Source organism: Mus pahari, chromosome 6 (assembly GCF_900095145.1).
Source record: "Mus pahari chromosome 6, PAHARI_EIJ_v1.1, whole genome shotgun sequence".
Lineage (NCBI taxonomy): Eukaryota > Metazoa > Chordata > Mammalia > Rodentia > Muridae > Mus > Mus pahari.
The window spans coordinates 74,292,573-74,316,221 of NC_034595.1; the positions used below are offsets into that span (position 1 = coordinate 74,292,573).

General features: G+C 49.7%; 1 protein-coding gene across 1 annotated transcript; it reads left to right on the top strand.

The window, feature by feature from the left end:
- Positions 1–1,190: 1,190 nt before the first annotated feature.
- Positions 1,191–21,640, top strand: Nt5c1a (5'-nucleotidase, cytosolic IA). The gene is made up of 6 exons (XM_021200746.2): positions 1,191–1,464; positions 8,148–8,315; positions 8,657–8,786; positions 11,931–12,053; positions 13,789–13,973; positions 15,518–21,640. The coding sequence occupies exons 1-6, from the start codon at positions 1,339–1,341 to the stop codon at positions 15,881–15,883; spliced, it is 1,098 nt and encodes a 365-aa protein (XP_021056405.1). The 5' UTR covers positions 1,191–1,338; the 3' UTR covers positions 15,884–21,640.
- The last annotated feature ends 2,009 nt before the right edge of the window (positions 21,641–23,649 follow it).

Here is a 23,649-nt window from a genome sequence, read left to right on the forward strand (position 1 = left end):
TTACAGGAATCTGAGCAACTCTGGAAACCACATCACCAAAAAGCCCAGCATGGGTGCTGACTCAGGAAAACTGAAACACTGGAGTTCCTTGTGTGACCTGAGGGCAGCTATTCCACCAAAGCTGTCCTTCCACTCCCAACAGAGGGTAACTTTGATATTTGTATAACTAGAAGGGACCCCAAATCTTTACAATTCCCTGGGCTTCCTGAGTCTTGTGAGTGTCTTGGGCCCCAGAGCCTCCTAGGAGGAGGGAGTGTTTCAATCAGGAGGAAATCCCTACAGAACAAAGTTTACTTGGTTCCTTCTAGACATGGTGGAGGCTGGACAGAGCTCCACTCTGTCCCAGGGGTCCCAGGCAAAGGACCCTCACCACCACCACCATCATCACCCCTCAGCTAAACCAATGGTTTTCAGGCATCTCCAATCCACGTCTGAGAGATGGCTCTGCCTTGAGGCAGATAATTCAGAACTCTGCACCAACGTGAATAATACCCTGAAATTCGAAAATGCTAGGCTAAAATCCTTTGAGTTCCAGACCCCATTCCTCCCTTCTCTTCCTCCAGCTGCCTCACAACTCCAACAACCCCGAATTCAGCGCGCGGAACTTGGAGATGCACGCCCCCTGCTGGCCAACAGGGGAGTCGACATGAACCCAGTTTCAGAGTCCCTTGGAATCAGTCTTGACAGCGTCGCCCATTAGACTAGCATAACATCGCCTTAGATTCAAGAGCCCCTTCGCCTGTGTAAGAACTGTGTCCCACACTTTCCCCTACATGCAATGGGGCTTCCTGTTCATGAACGGGACTGTCCATCCAACACTTCCCCGGATTCAAGGATAGACTGGAATTTGGAGAAAGGCGACGGATCACGCAGGGTCCAATGCTGGCATCTGACGGGGGTAGGGGACCTGTTAGTTTGGAGGGGCGCTTACTATTCATTTTCTGCTTTAGGAATTATCGTGTTAGGAGGGGAAAATGTTAGGCTTCCTCCTCTCTCGGTGCCCTTGAACTTCATCCCCGCAACCCCGAATCCGCAGTACCTCACAAGTCCGGCTCCACTCGGCCTGCTCCAAAAAGCAGACTGCACCTGCTCCCCATTTACTTCAGACCTGGATCGGTCGAGGAATCAGAGTTCCCCTAAATGCCAAGCGGGCGGCTTGGACCTGACGGTCCCCCACCCCCGGCGGGCGGGGCGGGCTCACTCGCACTCCCTCCCGGTCCTGCCTGCCTGCCTCTCCCACCCGGGACGCGCCTCCCTCCCGCAGCCCAGTCCCGTGAGCTCCGCGTCTCCGCTGCTGTCTTCTCCCGCCGCCGGGCCAGATCGGATCTGAGTAGGAGCATGGAACCAGGGCAGCCCCGGGAGGCCCGCGAACCCGGACCAGGGGCAGAGACCGCCGCGGCGCCACGCTGGGAGGAATCCAAGACTTTCTATGACAACCTCTCGTCCAAGAAAAAACCCAAATCGGTAAAAGCAGGGCTTGGATTTCGGGGGACATGGGAAGGGCCACTTCCAGGGAGGGGTCTCAAGCCCTCTGGAAAGGGACTCTTGGAACCCCTCCCGAAGGTGACACGGCCCAGAATGTGCCCAGCAGTTGGCTGGGGCTCCAGTTTATTTTGGGAGCTCTGCTATAGTGGCAGTGCCTCCGCACCCCCTCCCCCCAATCCCGGGCTCAGGTTCTACTCCAGAATACCCCTCCCCCATGCTGTCACCAGGGGCCTATCCCCTCCCGCGCTGGCAGCCTAAACGCGCGGACCGCACTTGTTGGCAGAGCTGGTCAGCAACCCCGGAGCAGCACCCTGGGCTCCGTAACTCGACTCTGGGAACCCGGCTGCTCGCTGGGCTCTCAGGTCTCCTCCATCTGTGCAGTCAGCTCAGCTTCTTGACCCAAGCCTCGGGCGTTTGGGCTCTAACTGAAGACCCAGACCCCGGGGAATCAGGTCGCTCTCCCTGCATCTTAAAGGAAGGATAACTTGCTCTAGGTTCAGGGCTTTGCTCCCAGGCTCTGAGCTCCCAACGCCAGGCTTTGCACCTTAGACATTGCTTCTGATCTCAGTGGTGGCATCAACCATTTGTAACTTCACACAGAGGCAAGCATTCCTCTTCTCCTCTATTAGGCAAGTTCATGATACCTTAGCGTTGTTCACACCTCTTCGCCTTAGACCCAGGAACTTGGGCAAGGGATTGAGAATAGAAACTGACCCAGAGGCATTACACAAGGACCTCCAGTCTGACCTGAAAGCATTCCACTGCTTCACTACAATGACGTTTCCCAGGAGGCCACCCCATCCACAGTCACCTCTAGGCCTTGGCTCATCCTGGTGACAGAGATATTAAGCTGTGGTCTGCCTATCTCAGGAGTTTGGAGTGTGACCACGGAGGCTCTAGAGATGGTGGATTCTCAGGTAAAAGATCCTATATGCTGTGGGAGCACTGGGGAGGGGGTGACTGCCACCAGGGAGGCTTTGGGATAATGACTTTTGAGCTGATCTTAAAGCTTCAGTGGGTGGGATCTCCTGGGAGGGTGGGAGGGGCGGAAGAATGAGTGAAAAGCAAAAAGTTGTCTTTGGAGCTCAAGACCTTGTTCGGAATTCATGCTTAAAGAGGAATGCACAAAGTGTTACAAGGACTCAAAAGGCTCCCAGCCCAGGGACCCCTCTGCCTGAGTACCTTGTAAAAGGCCAGGACCTTATTTAGTGGGGCTGAGCCTTTAATGCTGGGTTCTATGGAACCCTGTGTCTCAGGCAGTCTTCAGATCTGTGAATCCTTTCTTCTTAGAAAAATTCTTTAAATATCAGAAAATAAAGCAGCTCTTCCTGTGTTCAAGTATTTGGGGGTGCAAACTGGATTCTCTCAGAACTGTGCAGAAACATAAAAATAAATTGGTTGGATACTGAAGCTTCTTAAGTCTGTGGTAGCACCCTAACTCCTACTTGCAAACGTATTGTCACCCAAACTGCTGCGGTTTTCTTGTTGTTGGTTGGTTTGTTTGTTTGTTTGTTTTTAAGATGTATTTATTTCATGTACGTGATTACACTGTTGCTATCTTCAGACACAACAGAAGAGGGCGTCGGATCCCATTACAGATGGTTGTGAGCCACCACGTGGTTGCTGGGAATTGAACTCAGGACCTCTGGAAGAACAGTCAGTGCTGTTAACTTCTGAGCCATCTCTCCAGTTCCCAAAGTGTTGTTTTATTGATTAGTTTTGTAACAAAGGCACTCATATAGATGTATAGATATAAGAGCTGAATTGTAAAAGAGATTTACAGCAGTTATAGACTTGGCTTTCCCATGTTGGGGGGTTCTGCTAAGACTTCATTTGCTTAAATGGTCAACCTACCTTTAAAAATCATAACGGAACTGTTGCAGGATCTTTTTTTTATTATTATTATTCTTTATCAGGGATTAATTTGGTTCCACTTTCATTTTATGACGATCACACTGGGCTGTTTATTGGGTGGATGGAAAAGGGCGGGTCTGGCAGCAGTCTTGCTAATGAGATAGCAAAGCTGGACTAATAATGTCTGGTCCCGGGGATGGGGAGGAGAGACTGCTGGAAAACAGGAGAGAACCTTCAGTGTTCAAAAATCCACTTCCTCCCTGAGCATCAGAGAACCAAGCCATGATCAGTCATGTCCCTCCATTGGCCTTGAACCATGGTCTGATTAGGTGAAGTTCCCAGCTCCTGTCTTTCCTGCCATAGCCCCTCTTCCCATGGGCTATTTTGGGGGTTGTAAGCCTCATGGGTCCCATTGAGGCCTGGCCTGGCCTCATTTTCATTCCCAAGAGCTTGAGTAAAATATTTAACCTAGTGAAGACCGTCAGAGACCCTCACCTCTTGGGGTCAGAGGCCTTCACCCAGAGCTATCCTGTCCTCATTCCTCCCATCCCTCCTGTGTCCTTCCAGAAATAACAGCTTCGTTGGCTACATTCCTATCTCGAGTGCAATAGACAGATTGTTGGTCTAAGTGGGAGCTCCACAGGCAGGCCAGTGGGGCTGAGCTGCTCTCTGTTCACTCTTCCACCCTCATCCCCAAGCCATAGCGAATCAGCCTAAATCCCAGAGCTCTGGCATAACCATGGCTCCCTGCAGGTCAGAACTCCCAAGCTGAGACCCTGGTTGCTCTGACCCAGTCCCTGGCCTGGAATGGACTTTTTGATCTGGGTGCACACATAGCTTAGATGCTAAGAAACCTGGACAGGCACAAGAGAGTTAGTCTACAAGGGCTCAGCTTCTCCGGGCTCTGGACAGATCCGGTTACCTGTTTTTTCAGACTCACTTGGAGGCTGGACAACCTACCCCTCCCTGTAGGTTCCTGAGGCCCACCTCAATTATGTTGTAGCAGAATGACTTGGACAGGAGACAGGATCCTGTCCTGGAGACCGTCATTTTTCAAGGGAAGAGTATCCCACCATAAAATCTCAGCAATATTAGGATACAGTGCTTCTTGTCATTTTTTAAAAGGATTTATTTATTTATTATATGTAAGTACACAGTAGGTGTCTTCAGACACCCCAGAAGAGGGCATCAGATCTCATTACGGATGATTGTGAGCCACCATGTGGTTGCTGGGATTTGAACTCAGGACCTTTGGAAGAGCAGTCAGTGCTCTTAACTGCTGAGTCATCTCTCCAGCCCTTAGCTTGTTGTCATTTCTTCCAAACATGGAAAAGGAGGCTGGGATGTGTTTAGGCAAGTTGTTAAAGTAAAAGATGGAGGCTTCTGGGAGAATCACATCAAGGAAGCTTTACATAGGCAGAGGCCAAACTAGAGGCTTGAGGTCTCACCTTGACTTTTTGTGTGAACAATAAATACCCTGACCCTCTCTAACCCTCCTTGTTCATCTGTGAGAGGAAAGTAGACACTCCAGAGGCCAAGGCAATCAAGACACTTTTCTTGCAATGGCCAGGAGTAGGATCTGAGAGTCTGATTAACTCACCCAAAGGAAACTCAAGACCAGTCAGGGCTGTGGGACTGAAAGAGAAGAAGAGTAAGTGAAGAACAAGGCTTTGATTGGCTGCATGGTCTGGAGCCAGATTCAGAGCCTGCCTTAAGTGGATGGAGGAAAATGGGTTCTCTGTCTCTGCAGAAATGACAGTTCTGTCCCTAAGGTGCCCAAGTGCTGATGAGGTTGTGAAATGCCCAGCCAAGAACACACTGGCGGGGGCTGGAGAGATGGCTCAGAGGTTAAGAGCACTGACTGCTCTTCCAGAGGACCTGAATTTAAATCCCAGCAACCACATGGTGGCTCACGACCATCAGAACAGCTACAGTGTACTCATATACATAAACACACACACACACACACACACACACACACACACACGGGTGGTCAGAAACTGGCTAAAGCATTGGGCTGAGCTTCGGAAGAGGGATACCATCTTCCACTGGCCCCACTGGCCACCTGCACCATCTTGGTTAAAGTTAAATGCCAAACATAAGCTGTGGCCAGCTACATAGCTTTGTGGAAATTTTTGTTTTTTTCCATTCCTATTCTGAGAAGCTCTGAGGCTTCACTGGCCATTATCTACAGGAAACTGCTTCAATTCATTAAAATTAAATCAATTTAGAGACCAGGAGATGGCTCTGTCAGTAAAGCGCCAGGCATACAAGCACAAGGTGGCTCTCCAGCAGCTGTACGAAAGCCATGTATGACCGTCTGGACGATCGAACTTAGTGAGAGACCCTGCTTCAAAAAAAAAATACAGTGGAGAGTAATCGAAGACACCTGACATCCACTTCTGGGCTCCACACACAAACATGCACTCACACACACACATACACCCATTCTTTTTTTTTTTTTTTTAAGTGAGTGAAATTAGAACTCAAATCTTCATCATCACCAGTCACATCTGAAGTCACTACACAACCACAGAGCACAGTTTGTAGAGCATTTCCATAAAGTCCTGTCTTGTAGAGCTGCCCAGGTCACAGAGAGGTGCTGTCACTATGTTCCCTGAACATTCATACTCTGATTTTTCCCAGAGATTAGGAAGGGTCCAGCGGCTGTTCTCAGTGGCATGCTCCTCTCCCCGACTTCTAAGGATACCAGGAATAATCTGCATGGATGAGCCAGAAGCTCTTTGAGGACAGAAACCTATCTTGCTTCCTAACACTCCCAGCTTAGCATCACTCAATGCTGCTAATCAACTGGCGCCTAGCAGTGGGCCTAATACATCATCCACAAGATTATCATAAACAAGCAGAATGTTACGACCACTTAAAGGTCTTGGCTTCCATTTGAGACCCTCTCTTCTCACCTGTAAACTAGGGACCATGATGCTAGGACTTTCTCATTCACAGAGAAGTGGTGTCCATGAGTTTCCTGCACACCCATATTCTGATAATCCCCAGAAATCAATCAGGGTCCAGCTGCTGTCCATGGTGGCACGCTGTCCTTGGTGGCACGCTGTCCTTGGTGGCAGGCTCCTCATCCTATCCTTTGTGTTGGTCTGTTCGAGTTATTATATCAAAGTATCACATACTGGGTGATTTATACTGTAAAAAATACAGATGTCTTTCTTGCAGTTGGGGAGGTTGGGTGTCCAAAATTAAGGTTCCAAAAGAGTGGGTCCTCTTCCTCACTTAAAGGTGGCAGTTTCTCACTGTATCTTCGCATGGCAGGAAGTCGAGGCAAACTCTGGTATTTTTTTTTCTAAACCCTAACCACTCTCAAAGGCCATACCCTTAAATGCTATCTCATTCAGGATCAGAATTCAACATAAGATTTTTTTTGGGGGGGGATACATTCAGATATAGTAGCTGAGAAGCATTGCTAAGACCCTCTTGGGAGGGGCCCCTTTGAAATCCAGGCCCCTACCTGTCCCTCTGGGCTCATCTATATTCTCCTCTGCCCTGGCCTCTGTTCACTTTTCTGACGACTTCTGGTTTGTGTTCACCAATCCTTGTGGCCTCTTCCTTCAAGGTCTTCCTCAAAGGCCTCCTCTTCCTTAATGCCTTCTCTTGAAGGCCAGTCACTGGGCTCTTGCCTCCACTTTGTCACTGATGCCTATGCCTTAGTTCCGTTTGCTTGTCTTCTCCCCCATCCTCTGATGAGCTCCGAGGACAGGCGTCGTATCTTCCGACCAGAACCCTTCCTCAGCAGAGCTGGGCGAGGGCAAACTCCATAGAGGAACTAACTGAAGCGGCATCCCAGAGCAAGAGCATGAGATAACTCTACGGAGGGCATAGGATGTTTCCTGTACACCGTAAGCAAAGGGAGCGTCACACTCCAGAGTCAAGGGACAAGGGTGGTGGGCAAAAACTTTGGTGAGCAAAGCGAGTTGCGCCAAGCTGGGGAAGAGGAAGCTAGGGTAGCGAGGAAGGAGAGGTCTGTTGCAAGGACTTCTTGCTCTGTAGGAAAGGCTGTCTGCTTGACTCTGCCCCACTGAAGAGACGAGCTGTGATCATGTCTGCACTTTAGACGGAACCCTCTGAGGGGTGATAGGGCACTGGACTGTGGAAGAGAAGAGAGAAGTGGGCAGATTCCAAGCATGGGTGGCTTAGACCGCGAGTCGGTGAAGAAGCGAATGGGGAGGCAGCGGGGGAGTGAAGGTTTACCTCCTGGCTTCGCTTGTCTGATCACGAGGTGGTGATCTGGACGTGCAGGTGTGGAACTGGACAAAGGTAAGGAAAGGGGGAAGAGGCTGGCTTTGGGGGTGAAGATGAGGGATTCTGCCCCAGGCACTGTAAGTTGGAGTGTAAGATGGAGTGACTGGAGCAGTTAGATATGCGTGTCTGCAGCTCAGGAAACAGATCCAGGTTGGAAATATTTTTTTTCCTTATATAATTACTGTGTTTCTGGGCACTAATTTCTTCCTGAGGGCATGCAGCTCTTCTCTCATAATGGAAACCATTTAGGAGTCATCTCAGTGTGGCCATACTTTGGCTACATACATTGTACTCATTTCTCTCTGATATCCAGATGGCCAACATTATCACGAGCTCCCCGAGGGCATGCCCCTCCCTCCCATCATACTCCTACACAGGGAGCCAGTCTCCAGCAGGGTCCAGCCCGGAGTCTGCCTCTGCCCGAGCAGAGCCTCGGCCTTCCCCACATCCCAGGGTCCAGGAGGAGCTTCCATGGGTGCACCTGGCTCAGGATGAGTCTGGGTGACAGCCTGTTTTACTGTCCCTCCCTCCTACAGCCGAAGCCTCAGAATGCGGTCACCATCGCAGTGTCCTCCAGAGCCCTGTTCCGAATGGATGAGGAACAGAGGATCTACACGGAGCAGGGTGTAGAGGAGTATGTGCGATACCAGCTGGAGCATGAGAATGAGCCCTTCAGCCCCGGGCCTGCCTTCCCCTTTGTGAAGGTGAGGGGGTAGTTCCTGAAACCACCCACACAATGCCTTTGTCAGAAGCTCTGCCTGGCAGGGGCAATCCTATGACTAGAGGACTGAGCCTTTGGGGGAAGCAGCCACCCTCCTTGGGACTGATAGAATCCCAGGATGGGTAACCAGTTTGAGGAGCTATCCCTCTCCACCCATCTTTAACAGAGTGCCACCAAGTAGTGAACAACCCACTCGATGGTGGGAAATGTCATTAGCAGGCGGTGGAGTGTATAGATCTCTAGCCTCCCCCTCCTTCCTCACTGTACCCTTGGCCACCGATTCCACTCATCAATCCGAACCGGAGTTTGCTGTCTCCCTTCCAGGCCCTGGAGGCTGTGAACAAGCGACTTCGGGAGTTGTACCCCGACAGCGAAGATATCTTTGACATTGTCCTCATGACCAACAACCATGCTCAGGTGGGAGTTCGTCTCATCAACAGTATCAACCATTATGGTAAGCATGGGGCAGGTGAGCTGGGGACACCCTACCACACATATTCCCAAGAGGAAGCCACACTGCTACAGGGTCAGACTGGGTCGGGCTATCCTGACTGCCATCCTGACCCCAGCAGTGTGCTGCTAACCGGGCACTGTATTCCACTGTGTTGTATTTTTAACCCCGGTCTTTTAAAACTAACAAGGCTGGGGCTGTAGTCCAACTGATGGAGTGCTTGCCTGGCAGGCAGAAAGCCCTGGGTTCAGTCTCCAACACTGCATAAAAACTAGCTATGTTAGTCTAGTAGTACATGCATGTAATACCTTCACTCAGGAGATGAGGCAGGAATTCAAAGTCTTTCTATGTGACATAGTGAGTTCAAGGCCAGCCTGAGATAAATGGGATGTGGCTTAATTGGTAGAGTGCTTGCCTGGCATGTATGAAGCCCTGGGTTGGTTCCTCGGCACCGAATTAAAAAACAAATAGCAAAAAGGCATGGTGGTATAAAACCTGTAATCCCAGAACTGTGGAGTCAGTGTGGTGGAGGCAGAGGACTCGGTACTCTAAGCACAGGTTCAGATGCATGCAATCCTATCTCAAAATACATACAGATGTACATGCATGCATGCATGCATGCATACACACACACACATACATACATACATACAGACAGACATATAGACATACACACATACATACAAGACTGTAATGCTGTGTGTCATGACACACAGTTTTAATCCAAGCCCTCCAGAGGCAGAAGTAGGTGGACATCTGAGTTCAAGGCCAGCTTGCCTTATAAAGTGAGTGCTGGGACAGCCAAGAGCTACACAAAGAGAAACCTTGTCTAGAAAAACAAACACCAACAAAAACCTGTAAAAATAAAACAAACTAGTCTGATTTGAAATGCTGCCAGTGTTGGGGGATGCCGTCCCTGGACAATTTCCGGCCACCCATGGTTGATCAACATATCCGGCTCATAAAATTCCTAAACATGCAATAACTGACTCTTAAAAACCGGCACAAGCCAGCTGCAGCCCTCCCTCACTGGACAGGCTCCACTCCCTGTATAACTGGGAAAGGTGTTTACTGACTCTGTGCCTCAGTTTCTCTACCTGTAGGAGACTAACAAGCTTCACAAGGCTAACAAGAGACTCAGGGGCAGTTCAGAATAAAAGGGTGCTTCTCTTTTTAGTCCAGTTATGAATAAAAGTACTGAATCCCTCAGAGCAAGCTTCCAGCGAAGGGAATACATTCCTGTTTCCAGGACGACTTAGAACCACAGAGCAGAAAGGAAAATTGGACCTGGAAAGGCCAGAATCCAGGACTTGGTGATCTCTCTTGGGCTTGTTTTCCCTGGACCTCGTGGGCTCTTGTTCTTTAAAAAGCTTCATCCTTTGCTGTCGTCTGTAACTGAAGTTCCCGGAAATCCGAATAGTTCCAGGCTCTCTTCTGGCTTCCACAGGGACCAGGCATGCACACGGTGCAGAAAGACACGTGCAGGGAAAACTCCCAAACACAGAATGTTTTTTAAAGAGGGGAAACCATGGACTGGAGAGATGGCTCAGCACTGGCTGCTCTTTCAGATGATCCGTGTCCACCCGGGTACACTTCCCAGGACCCCACTGTCAGCTCACAACTGTGTGTAACTCCAGTTCCAGGGAATCTGACACCTTCACAAAGACATACATGCATGCAAAACACCAACACACATAAAGTAAAAGTAATGAAGTCATTTTTTAAAAACTAGGAGAAACCACCAACACCAATCCAGCCATATTTACAAGATCTCACTTCAAGCAGCCAACAACCCAGTTACTCATGTATTTTATTTTAATTTTCTTAATTTCCATGTAGGACCTTACTGTGTAGATCCTGAGGCCAGGCTAGCCTCAGACTTGAGAGCCACTCGCCATAGCCTTCACAGTGTTGGGCTTTCAGACACTGCAGACATGCGCAACCCCTGGCTCCTGCCTCCTCCTCCGTGCTGGGATTAAAAGCATGTGCCAATATACTTGGCTTCACTACCATTGTAAAAACCAAAAATCTAACTTGTGAGCGTGTGTGTGTGTGTGTGTGTGTGTGTGTGTGTGTGTGTGTGTGTCATCCAAGCCACCATTGTATGGGCCCTTTGAAGGTCAGGAAAGCATCAGATCCCTTGGAGCTCGAGATACAGATAGTTATGGGTTGTTATGTGGGTGCTGAGAACTGAATGTGGGTCCTTGGGAAGAGCAGTCAGTGCTTTTAACCACTGAGCTACCTCTCCAGCTCCTGTTCATTACTTTAAACACGTATTTCTTTATTTTGAGTTCTGGGAATGAAACCAGGGTCTCCGTAGTCTCTGTGTATATGTTCAACCACTGAACTACACCATTCCTTAGTCTCCAGTTGGCACTTTATAACACTGATTTCAAATCGCTGAATGTGAGGGTGATGTTAACAATATTTAGCCAGGCGTGGTGGCACACGCCTTTAATCCCAGCAATCGGGAGGCAGAGGCAAGCGGATTTCTGAGTTCGAGGCCAGCCTGGTCTACAAAGAGAGTTCCAGGACAGCCAGGCCTATACAGAGAAACCCTGTCTCGAAAAACCAAAAACAAACAAACAAAATTTAACCACCTGGGAGATAGGTGCTGACCAATGAGAAGAGGCAGGGCGCCATGCTTGGCTGGGGCCTGGAGCACCACTGTGGGGTCAGATATTAATCCTTTCTGGTGTCAGCTGTGAGGAGAACAGCAGTCCTGCTTGAGGGACTTACGTAGTGATGGTAAATGAATGGCCTGAGGATAGAAGCCATTTGTCAGCCAGCAACTATTACATAGTTTTTGCAGATTTGGGAGAAAGCTACCCGGGTTGGACTCTGATGGACTCCGCTGGGTCCAGAGTCTGTCCCTGTCCAATCAGCTATGAGCAGGAAGATAGGGTCTCCAGTCCATCTTTTGAGGTTGTCTGATTCCCTGACTAGGTGGAGGTGCTATGAGCCAGGCGTTTTTCTCCCACTACGTGATCATCTTATTCCCTTGAAGGATGGAGAGGCATAGATGCGGGATGCTAGGCTCAAACAGAGAGTCACTCTGCTGCCTCACCAGTCAGTTCAAGCACAGAGAGACCATTATGGGGCATGAAGTTTGACCCTAGCCTCATCGGGGACTCTCTACCTCCACAGACCTGTTCATTGAGCGATTCTGCATGACAGGTGGCAATAGCCCCATCTGCTACCTCAAGGCCTACCACACCAACCTCTACTTATCAGCCGATGCAGACAAAGTGCGGGAAGCCATCGATGAGGGTAAGTCAGAATGAGCGGGAAGAACATGGGACCACCTCTCCACACATAAAGGGGTCCCACTGGTGAGAAGCCTGCTGCCGGAGCTCTGAACAGGCACTGGGGTTGCCAAGGTAACTGCAAGGGAAAATATGTGCGCACGTTCCTAGGATCTGTCTTATAAAGTGAAACAAAACCCTACCTAATCCTCTTGCCCTTCTCCTGCCTTGCAGTGTGCATTCATCAGCATCACCTAGCCTCTGTTTCCATGGGAACTTCCCTTCCAGCCCAGAAAACTACCACTTTCTAAGATCCCTCTGGGCTGGTGGGAGCTCGGGTTCCTGGGTGGCCAGGAAGCTTTTACCCATCACTGGGCCAATAAGACAGAGGTAGCCCAGCCTGAGAGGTAAACTTTCAAAAACGGTCATCTCCCAGAGCGGGGCTGGCCAGTGCTAAGATGAGATTAGGGGACTCTGTTACAAGTACTGATAATGAGAAGTGCATTCCGTATGCCCCGTTCAAGGGGCAGTTTGGGTTGACAGCCATAGTCCCAGTCCTCCCAAAAGGAGCCACAGAGAAGAAAGAACTGGCTGTCCATTTGTCTGGATGTGTTCTCAGGCTGAATGCTCAGGGTTCCTGTCAATCGCCTTCCATGTTGCCCCTTTGTCTGTGAGGCTTTGTTTATCCAAGACCCAGAGGGCATCTCCCTTGACACATCACACCCTCTGGCTGAGATCTGGGGACTAGCTAACATATAGGTGCGCCTCTGCCCATCTGGAACGTGACCTTTGGTCTAGGGACAGGAGAGTGGTTAGGTGGATGTCCTGCTCAGAGTAGTGGGGCTCGGGTCATCTTGGCATTGGGTTGATGGAGCTGGGAAGGTATGTAGTCTGATACTCAGGACCTGGTCCTACCCTGGGCATCCTTAGGCCAGTGAACCTGCTGTGAGACCTGTACCGCTAGCTCTTCCTAAAGCTCTGTAGAAGTCTTCATCTGTGACCTTAGATTCCTACCGAGGAGCCGGATAGAAGTGGCTTTGAGAGAGATGAAGGCTATTGAAGAGATTCAGCTGACGGTAGCCTGGACCCTTGCTCCCTGGTGGGCATCCTTGCATGCTAGAGGAGCAGCGATTAAAGAAACTATATATTCATTACCACATGTAGCTTATGTAGCCTCCCAGGACCAAGCAAATATCTCACAGCCTGAACCACAGTGGCTTCAATGTACCTGTGTCCACCCCTCCTGCAGTCTGAGAGCTCATCCTCAGACAGACCTGAAAGAACCTTAATTTGACCTCAGTATGGAGGAGGTGTGTAACTTGGAATCAATTGTGACATAGTGACCACACCTCCAGGCTGGCTTCCCTATCTGTTCTCCAAACAAAACAGTGGCATGGGAGTCCTGTGCTTCCAACCAAGACTGGTGTTTAGATGTCCACACCAGCATGGTCTTCCGTGTTATTCAAATACCCTCATGTTAGCTGATAAACAGCTCCTTGGTGTTCATCCCAAGGACACCTCTAGAGCTCTCCACACAGATGATATCAATGAAGTCGCCTTCCGACACTGACAGGGACCCTCACAGTGCTGCCTCAGAGCTATCGCCGATGCCTATTGCAGCCAGTATATCCATGCACTACCAATTTTAAAATGCTTTCAGTGAGTCTTTGATAGGCTTGCTGTTGGTCCTGGTGGGACAAGGATCACATGGGATACCTTCTGTGCCAAGGCTTAGACTATGTTCGCCTCTCTCTGCCCAGGGATTGCAGCTGCCACCATCTTCAGCCCCAGCAGAGATGTGGTTGTGTCCCAGAGTCAGCTCCGCGTGGCCTTCGATGGGGATGCGGTTCTCTTCTCCGATGAGTCAGAGCGCATCGTCAAGGCCCATGGGCTGGATAGATTCTTTGAGCATGAGAAGGCCCATGAGAACAAACCTTTGGCACAGGTGCTACACATACCCAGAACCCCTGAGTAATTCCTCATTCCCTGGAACCTGAACTGGCCTGAATCCAGGGCCAAACCCAGGCTAAGTCCACACACCCACCAGGTCCTCTTACTAAGAGCCAAGCCTTCTCTTTCCTTGGTTTTTCAAGTCAGGGTTTCTCTGTGTGGCCCTCGCTGTCCTGGAACTCGGAGATCCACCTCCCTCTGCCTCCTGAGTTCTAAACCTCATCTCTCTCACTTGGCTCCTTTCATTGAGACCCCACCCCTTCACTAAGCCCCACCTCCTCAGTCAAGTGCCTTTCTCCACCTCTTGGGGTCTCCAGCATCTCGCCAAGCACGGCCCTGCAACCTTCCCTATCTCCCCGCTGTATTCCTCCAAACCCCTGTCTAAGGTCTCCATCACCTCTCAGAAGGTCCCACACCCCATTCTGAGACTTGAACCCTCTCAAAAGTTTCCACTCCTCCTCAAAAATCTGACACACACACACACACACACACACACACACACACACACACACAGGCACGCACGCACTTGCACACGCCTACCTTTTAACCCACTGTCCTTTCCCTGTGACCTTCAGCTCCTCTCTTGGGATACCCTTCTGAGTAAGGCCCCACCCTGCCAAAAGCTCCTGTTTCCTTCACTGGGAGACAAGAACTCCCTATTGCACTCTCATAGGGGCTCAGGGTCACCTCTTGTCATGCCCCATGTGGCTCAGGGAACCTCACTGGCTCTTCTACTTCTCAATGGCTCTCTGAGAACAGAATGTGTCTTGGAGCTTGATAGAAATTCCCTGTGCGTGGAGCTATGGGATTCCCCTCTGCTGGGAACTCCAATTTGAGCTTTTATAGAAATCTAGGTGCCAGGAGCAGAACACTTTCCCACTAAGTGGTTAACAGAGACCCAGAAGAGCACAGCTTACTCCAGGTTACCTGTCTAGGAAAATCCCCACCACTAGCAGCCTACTTCCCTGGCTTCCAATTGCTTTGAGAATGAGCTACATTCAGCACCATCCAGTCCTTTCTTCACATATCCTCAGTAATTTCATGGTTGTGGGCACTCTCCCTGACCCCAGATCCCAATACCCTGAGCCACATATGTGTCTGTCCACAGGCAGGCTCAAATTCAGTGGTTATACACTGGCCCATCTGGTCCAGATGTTCACAGATAATAGAGTCTGTTCTGCTTGGCAGGTGCCCGGGCCATCATTATAAGCACATTCTAATTCCTTCTTTGCTGATGAGCACAGAAGACCACACTTACAGAGCTGTAGGACAAATTGCAGCTGGAGACATGAATGGATATCCATAGCAACAGTTGCCCGGGTTATGGTTGTTCTCACACAGCCCTAATCACATTAAGACAGATCCCAGCCTAAGGTACCTACAGCCCTGTATGCACACAGGAGCTAGAACAAGCAGACCAAAATTACCAAAGGATTTAGGGGTTTCCTACCCCAACAGCCAATCACAGAGGCTTTAGGATGAAGGGGGAAATGTTTAGGAGAGATGAATTAATCAGCATCACCCTCCTTTTTTCCACAGGGCCCCCTAAAGGGCTTCCTGGAAGCACTGGGTAGACTGCAAAAGAAATTCTACTCCAAGGGCCTTCGTCTGGAGTGCCCGATTCGCACTTATTTGGTGACGGCGCGCAGTGCAGCCAGTTCCGGAGCCCGGGCCCTCAAGACCCTGCGCAGCTGGGGCCTGGAGACGGATGAGGCCTTATTCCTAGCTGGAGCACCCAAGGGTCCCCTTCTTGAGAAGATCCGTCCACACATCTTCTTTGATGACCAGATGTTCCATGTGGCTGGAGCTCAGGAGATGGGCACGGTGGCCGCCCATGTGCCTTATGGTGTGGCTCAGAATCCCCGGAGGGCTGCCGCTGCGAAGCAATCATTAGGTGCACAGTAATGAGCCACCTTGCTCCAGGCCCCCCCGTCACACTTCTGAACTTCATCTGGTGAACTTTTCTGGCTCCTCTCTGTCCACTCTCCTGCATGCCGCCGACATCCCTCCGTGCCAGGTACTCTTAGAAAGTTATGAAAACAGAACCAACAGTCTCAAAATCCCTTCCGGGCAAACACTGCCGTGACCCTGACTAAAAAGCAGGGTTCTGCAGGGTAGCCTGGCTGTCAGGGAGAAACTGGTGGGAGAAAGAGTGATGTGGTCAGAGAAGCCAGGATGCCAAAGGGCTTGGGATGAAACATGTCTCATGTAGTGCAAGGAACATTGTGTGAACGTGGGTAGATTTAACATCTAAAGCCGACCTAGCATGAACTGCATGCCTTAAGTCCCGTTTCCTAAGCCTCATTTACTTCCACCTTTTAGGTGATTTTCAATTTGTTCTTTAGCCAAAGAAGCTTGATTTTTATAAGATTATGCACTAAATTAATCACTGTGGTGGGGCTGCTGGTATCTATGGCACCTGTGTAAATTATAAAAGTAAGGCTTGATTCCAGCCCTCTGCCCCTCAACCCTGAGGCCCATCAAATGGGAACTATGCACAGCGATGCCAAGAAGTTCTGTATATACTTTCCCATGGTTAGAAACCACTGCACAAGATGACCTTTTGCTTGCTGTGATTTGCTAACCTGAGCCATGGAGAGCTGCTACATGGAAGGTTCCTCTGAAGAAGTGAAGGGAGGAATGTGGCCCTCATGCAAATCCTCCTGTAGCCAGCAGGGGGCACTGCAGGCTCTCCCTGGAGAAGGCTTTGGAGACTTACCAACTCTGGGTTTCCCCTGCCTTCAGTTTTTAGGCCAAGTTCAGTGAGTCCTGTCTGCCAATCTCCTCACCTCGGTCCTGAGTCTGCCAGTCACTTCCACCTGCCATGCTATAAGGGCGTTCTAGCCCCAAATTTGGAGAAAGCATAGGCTCTAGAGCAAGTCGTGGTCCAGGCTGAACCTGAGGTATAGGTGCTACAGATGTGGGAAGTGTCAGGTCTGTTCTGAAACCAACGATGCTAAGGAAGTGATAGCTTAGAGAGGAATGAGCTGAATGTGCACCAGCATGATTCTGCTGTGGATAGTGAGTAGAAGCCAGTTAGAGTTACCCTGGAAGTATACGCTGTCATGGGGCACTGTGCAAAGGATTCTGGGATGAGCTGACCTCCCTGGGAGGTACCAGCGATTACTCCATCTTTGCATGAATCTCTACAGCCCTTTCTTCTCCACATGATGAGTGATGATCCACCTCCTCCTTTGCTAAGCAGCCCTGGAACTCAGAGGAAGGGTGGAAGAGTGGCTGGTTGGTCCCCTATGAAGACAAGAAGGGGAATGGTGTGCACTGATTGCCTGGCTCCCACAGGGATTTCAGCAATGAGGGAATCCAGAAGCACCATCAGAGGGCCAGGAGCTGCAGAGGGCCCGAGAAGAGGAGCCTGGGGGCAGGGTGAAGGGCAGCCGGGGACTCTAACCTCTGTCCTTCTAGGCATTTGAATCAGGATCTGAATGAATACGTGGTCTGGGCAGGGTGTCCCAGGGTGACAGCTGCAGGAAGGAGGAAGAAGATGCAGGGACTCCCAGAAATAAGCACCAACTTGGGCCAGAAGAGAAACCCTGGGCCAGGCTTGCACTACTGTGCCTGTGGCATGCAGATGCTATTCCTGGAAGGAACATGAGGTTGGCACCCACCACAGGTGCTTTATGGGGACACTGGCATTGCAGCCAGGAGGGCATGAGGTGAAGGTGTCTTTACACAGGGCCATTTCCATCATTATAACCAGGACCCTTCAGGACGTCAGAAGAGGCCTGGGGGTAGAACAAAGTCTGTGAGGGGATTCCTGCACTATTGGTACCCCACGCCCAGCCAGAGATGCTGTGTGCCCCAAGAAGAGCTGCAAGGAAAGGAAACAGGGAAGAGAGAGGAAGCTCGGCCTCAGGACACTTTCCATCTTTACTGGGTCACACAACAGCCCTTGAAGGATCTCAGCAGAGGCTCACAGTGGTCACAAGAAGCTTGTAAGGATGTGTAGAGCAGGGGCCCACAGATTGTCCTTAAGTTGTCCAGTCAGAAAAGATCTGTGTTCCGTGAAGACAGCACCAGATGTTGCTGAATTTGGGATCTGGGATGCATGATGTCTAGTGCCCGCAGCCTGGTCATGAAGGCTGCAAACGCTCCCAGGTTTCCCAGGAAACAGGGATGGTGCCATGCCAGAGCAAGAAGATAAGGTGCAGGAAAGGGCTGTGGCTTTCACTGGAGCCACCATTAATAGATACGGACAGCCCTTGACAGTGCAGAACGGTCCAAATTCTATTACTGAAACCACAGATGAGCATCTCAGTCTTGGACAAAAGCTTTTGAGGCTGGAGCAGTGGGCCAGACGTCCTGGGGGCAGGCTCTAGCTGCAGCCAGACAGTCTTCCTGGTGGCCTCCAGAGCTGAAGAGGAGCCTGGCAGCATGAAGCTTCATTTATTGATTGTGTTACCAGGAGATTTAAAAACCAACGGAGCAACAAAAGCCCCAGGAGAAGCCTCAGACTGCAGCACTGGGGTAGAGGAGCCACCACTCCCAGAACACTGGACCCCTTTAGCTGGAAGTACCACATCCCTAGCTAGGTCTGGCAGGAGACTCCTCCTAGAAAGTGCTTGCCAACAGAATTCCAGGCCCGGTGGAACTACCACTCAGCAGAACAGTAGCTCTGTTTGTTATTAAGCATGGAGACTGCTAAAACTGCCATAGAACTCCCTGCAGGGGAGGGAGATATAGCTGGACATCTGGCTCCATTGGTAGCATGCTTGCCTACTGAACACAAAACACTGGATTCAACTCACAGCAATGCATGCACTAAATATGATGGTGCACACCTATGCTTCCAACACCCGAGAGATGAAGGCGGGGGGAATCAGAAGGTCAAGGTCGGCTGCGCAGCCAGTCCACAGCCAGTCTGGGTTACATGAGACCCCATCACAAAAAGAAGGAAGCAAACTTTCCCCTACATGATGGCCCAACTGCATTCATGGGAATGGAGCAGAATGTGTTTGAAAGAAAATAGAAGCTAGCAAGATGTTCAAATCCAAAATGGGCTTGATGTTACACCTCCATTCAATTAGTGTGTATCCATGCAGTCAAAGCAATGATTAGAATGTCAAATGTAGTAAATAGCTCTGCTCCAAGTCCCTGGGTATCCTTTGATAATGTCAGCTGCCCACTCTCCTCCCCTGGAAATGCATCTTATGGTAATCCAGCCTGCCTGCGGATATACCAGTACAGTGGCCCCTGTCTACTCCCTTGAGGTATCTGGACCATACAGATTCATGGAACTACCATAACTTGCTCAATGTTACCTAGCTAGCAGATGTCAGTGCTGGGACACCCTCACAATGGAATGTACCAGAATCCACCACAAACATGGCAAGCTGTCCTACCTACTGTCATGGTTGAAGTCACTATCCCATCATGATAGTCCCCCTTACAAAGCCCAGGCGTGGCCTCAGATTCTGCAGGCAGCATTTCAGGAGCCTGTCCCAGCTAGAGGTGGCATGAAAGTTGGAACCTGATTTACTAACTGCCCTTGAAGATCATCGCTTTCCAGCAGGCAGGCATGATCTTTGATGGCCCTTCACTGATGCTGTGGTATGGCTCCAAGGAGGCCTGTCTCCAGTAGAATATGAAGAGGAGGAGGAGGAGGATGAAGGTGAGGATGAGGATGAGGAGGACGAGGATGAGGATGAGGAGGACCATTGGCCCTATGCCTGGCAACTTCGCTGGAAAGGGTACCTGAGACAGGTACCCTGAGACAAAATGTTCTGGGTTCTACCCTTATGGCAAGGTGCAGAAACGTCTTTGGCCAGTAGGTGGCACTGCAGGCTGGCACGCAGCTGTGCCTGTAGTGCCTGGCTTACCTTTCTCTCCTTGTATGCTACCGACTGTTGTGCTGGACTCCAGCGGCCAGAAAGGACTTCAGGTGCTCTGACAATGTTCGCGAAGCATCTCTGTATGATGAGCTGATGGCTCTCACCGAAAACCACTGTGAGGGTGTGTGTGGAGAAACACCTATGAATGTGTGCCTCTGTACGGACTGAGTATGTGTTTGTGGGTGTAATGGCTCGTGTTTCTCTGCCGATGACCCTGTGTGCAAGTGTGTCTGTGTCTCAGTGTATCACGCACGCACACTTGCAAGCTTGGAGTGTGTACGGACAATTCTGTTATGTGAGGATCCTGGGCCCCACGTGCTGATGACCAGCATCGCTCCTGGGGACTCTCATCATCTCTTGGGCATTGCATGTGCATCACCTGAGTGACCCCCGAGGCCAGGTCTCAGTCTTCCTCTCTAGCTTTCTGCTTCTGTTCCACTTCTGTTGCCTCTGACCTCTCTGCCTCCTACCCCTGCGGTTCTGCAGCTTTGGGGAGGAAGTGGCAGAATCTGCCACCACCTGACTCAATCTCCATGCATCTCATCTCTCCTCCCTACAGTGCCAGGGTTAATATGGTCCCATTAGGAGCTACCTTGTGACCACCAATAGGAAAGCTGACTTCCTTCTGGGCTTCCTGCTCTTGCCAGACATGCTTCACCTATGACCTTGACTGGGAAGTATCTCCCTGATGCCCCTGCCTTACCTCACCCCCCACTCAAGAGGGTTCAGAGATTGAATGAATCATGTTTGCAAAATAAGAGCTTCTCTAAGACAAACCAAAACTCTGCAGAGCGGAGTCTCACACTCCTGGCCAAGGCTAAATATGCCTTCGTGGCTGCCTGCCACTGCTCAAGGCTAGGCTTGTAGCTGACACTGATCACAAAGTTGCCAAGGTCATTGCAAACATACTGTGTGTGTGTCAGGGGTCACAAATGCTATGTCTACAGGAGCCGCACAGGAAACAGGCGCAAAGAGCAGTGGGCAAGGTCTTGAGAAGAAAAATAGCATCAAGAATCCAGCATACCCTTGCCACATAGGAATTTGGGCCCTGGTGTTCCATCTTGTTTTGTTTTGTTTTGTTTTGTTTTCTGAGAAATTAGAAATTTGAACTTTCAATTATTGGCAACCATTTCAAGTTTAGAAAACTTTGTACAGGCCAAAAGAAGCTTATGTTGTTAGCCAAATCCACCCCTCCGATCTCCAATTTGCTCATTTGGCTGAAGCCCAGTGAATTAGAATTAGACCCAAGTTACTGAGAATGGAAGGAACATTACTCTCAGAATCTCAGCTTGGGTTTTTAAGAGACCTTAGATAGGCTGTAAAATACCCCTGGTGTTTTAAGTGCTGGGGTACAAGCCAGGCTTGGAAGTGTACACCTGTTATCCCAGCACTAAAGAACCTAAGATTGGAGGATGCTAAATTCAAGGCCAGCCTGGCTTACATATCAAGACTCTATTAAAAAAAATAAAAAGTGAATGATACTGAATATGGTTGGTGGTCCACACCGTTAATCCCAGCACTCTTGACACAGAAGTAGATGGATCTCTGTGAGTTCAAGGCCAGCCTGTTCTACTTAGCAAGCTGCAGGAGAGTCAACGCTACACAGAGAGGTCTTGTTTTTAAAATTAAACAAGCTGGGTGGTGGTGGTCCACTTCTTTAATCCTAGCACTCATGAGGCAGAAGCAGGCAAATCTCTGAGTTCAAGGCCAGCCAGGGTCTCAGTTTGTCTCTCTGGTTTTCAGAGTGAGTTCCAGGAAGCCCAGGGCTACACAGGGAAACCCTGTCTTGGATTAAACAAACAAACAAACAAACAAACAACAAACAAAGACAAGACAAAAACTGAACAAATGGACACAAACTTTATTTTTTAAATAACACACTTATAAACCTAACTTCCAATTTCCTCTTTCGACAATGTCTGAGTATCCTCTCTTTAGAGCAAGATCAAGAACGAAGCCCACACCTAACAGTGGCCTCTGCCCGTCCCCGTTCTCTGCTGCCCCTGGGGCTGCTGCTCCTGACTGTGGTCTGCCATGCTGTTTGGCATAAACCCCCAAGGGTCCCTGTGAAGAGCTTAGAGCAAGAGCACGTGCTGCTTTGTCTCTGTGACTTCCTTACCTGGGACAAGAGTGGGCACACACCTTTCTTAGCGCTGGGGGGTGGGGGACAGGAGGGAGCCGCTCTGTCCACTCTTTTCCTGGTCAAACGACAAAGGATACTACATGCTTATTACTGTGAGTTCCTTCCTCATGCTCATGCTATGCCTTCATTTTAACAAGGGCTTCAGCTTCTTAAAAGCCATTCAAATAAATAGCCATTCAAATACATTTATATTGTCCTGTTTTCTTCCTTCCTTCCTTTTCTTTGTTTTCTTTTCTATTTTTAAAAGTTCATTGTAGGGCTGGTGAGATGGCTCAGCAGGTAAGAGCACCCGTCTGCTCTTCCAAAGGTCCTGAGTTCAAATCCCAGCAACCACATGGTGGCTCACAACCATCTGTAACAAGATCTGGCGCCCTCTTCTGGTGTGTCTGAAGACAGCTACAGTGTACTTACATATAATAAATAAATAAATCTTTAAAAAAAAAAAAAAAGTTCATTGTAAGTGAATAATCCAGGGGTTGGTAAAGCCCTAAGAGATCTAGCCCTGTCATCATTTTGAGACAAGTCTTACAGGTGCTCGGCAAGTCCTGTCCGACACTGTGGCACTGTGGGACAGTTTTCTGAGTCACTCCTGGAATTGGAGTTACAGGTAGTTGTGAGTTGCCATGTGGGTGCTGGGAATAGAAACTGGATTATCTGGGGGGATGGGGATGGGGTGGGGGGTGGATTTCCTGAGCATCGTCCTTCCTTTGTGCCCTTCCTTCCTACTTGCTGAGCTCATGGGTGACCCAGGGTTACATAGTCTCCTTCTTTCCTTTTGCTTATTGGCTGTGCTTTAACTCCCCAGTAGGACACTTTAAGAACAGACACTTTTGGTAACTATGTCCATAGCTCATGAGGATTCGCTGTGTTTGTTTAGGACTGAACAGATGACTTGGTGGCTAAGAGCACTGGCTGCTCTTGCAGAGGACCCAGGTTCAGTTCTCAGCACCCACATGGTGACTCACAACCATCTGTAATCCCAGTTCCAGGAGATTCCACGCCCTCTTCTGACCTTGGAGGGTGTTGTGCTATTCAACTGGCCTAGAGCCCAAGCTGACTTCAAGCTTGTGACTTACGAGCCTGAATTAGCCTCCTGGATACTGAAGTTATCATCATGTCTTTCTATATTGTATTATGGAAAAAATGCAAAGATAATAGATGTTCAGTGTTCTTACCATTGGAACCACAGCTCTGCGAGGTAATATTTTGTCTTTTGTTTGCTGACCTGAAAATTTCTATACAGATCATCAGTCAGGCTGGCCTCTGCTTCCTCAGTGCTGTACCACCACACCTGGGCCTTATGTTCGTTTGTTTATTAACTATTTTGTTTTGTTTTCTCTGTATGAGTGTTTTGGCCAGCATGTGTGTCTGTGTACCACTTGCATGCAGTACCCAAGGAGGCCAGAAGATGGCCTGGGACTGGAGATCCAGTTGTGAGCTGCTCTGAGGTTGCTGGGAATTGAACCAAGGACCTCTAGTATAGCAGTCAGTGCTCTTAACCTCTGAGCTATCACGCCAGTCCCTTATATACATGTTAAAAGATAAAATTTGCAGAATTGCAGGTGTGGTGATGCACTCCTTTACTCCCTGGAGAGTCTGAGGCAGAGTTCAAAGTTTGACGCCAGCCTGGTGTACATCTAGAGGCTCTCCCTCTCCCTCTCCCTCTCCCTCTCCCTCTC

Excerpts from the sequence above, each read along its gene's own strand:
- Nt5c1a (XM_021200746.2), top strand. The coding sequence starts at position 1,339 with ATGGAACCAGGGCAGCCCCGGGAGGCCCGCGAACCCGGACCAGGGGCA. Across the intron at positions 8,787-11,930 it reads CAACAGTATCAACCATTATG|ACCTGTTCATTGAGCGATTC; the intron begins GTAAGCATGGGG and ends CTACCTCCACAG. Across the intron at positions 12,054-13,788 it reads GCGGGAAGCCATCGATGAGG|GGATTGCAGCTGCCACCATC; the intron begins GTAAGTCAGAAT and ends CTCTCTGCCCAG.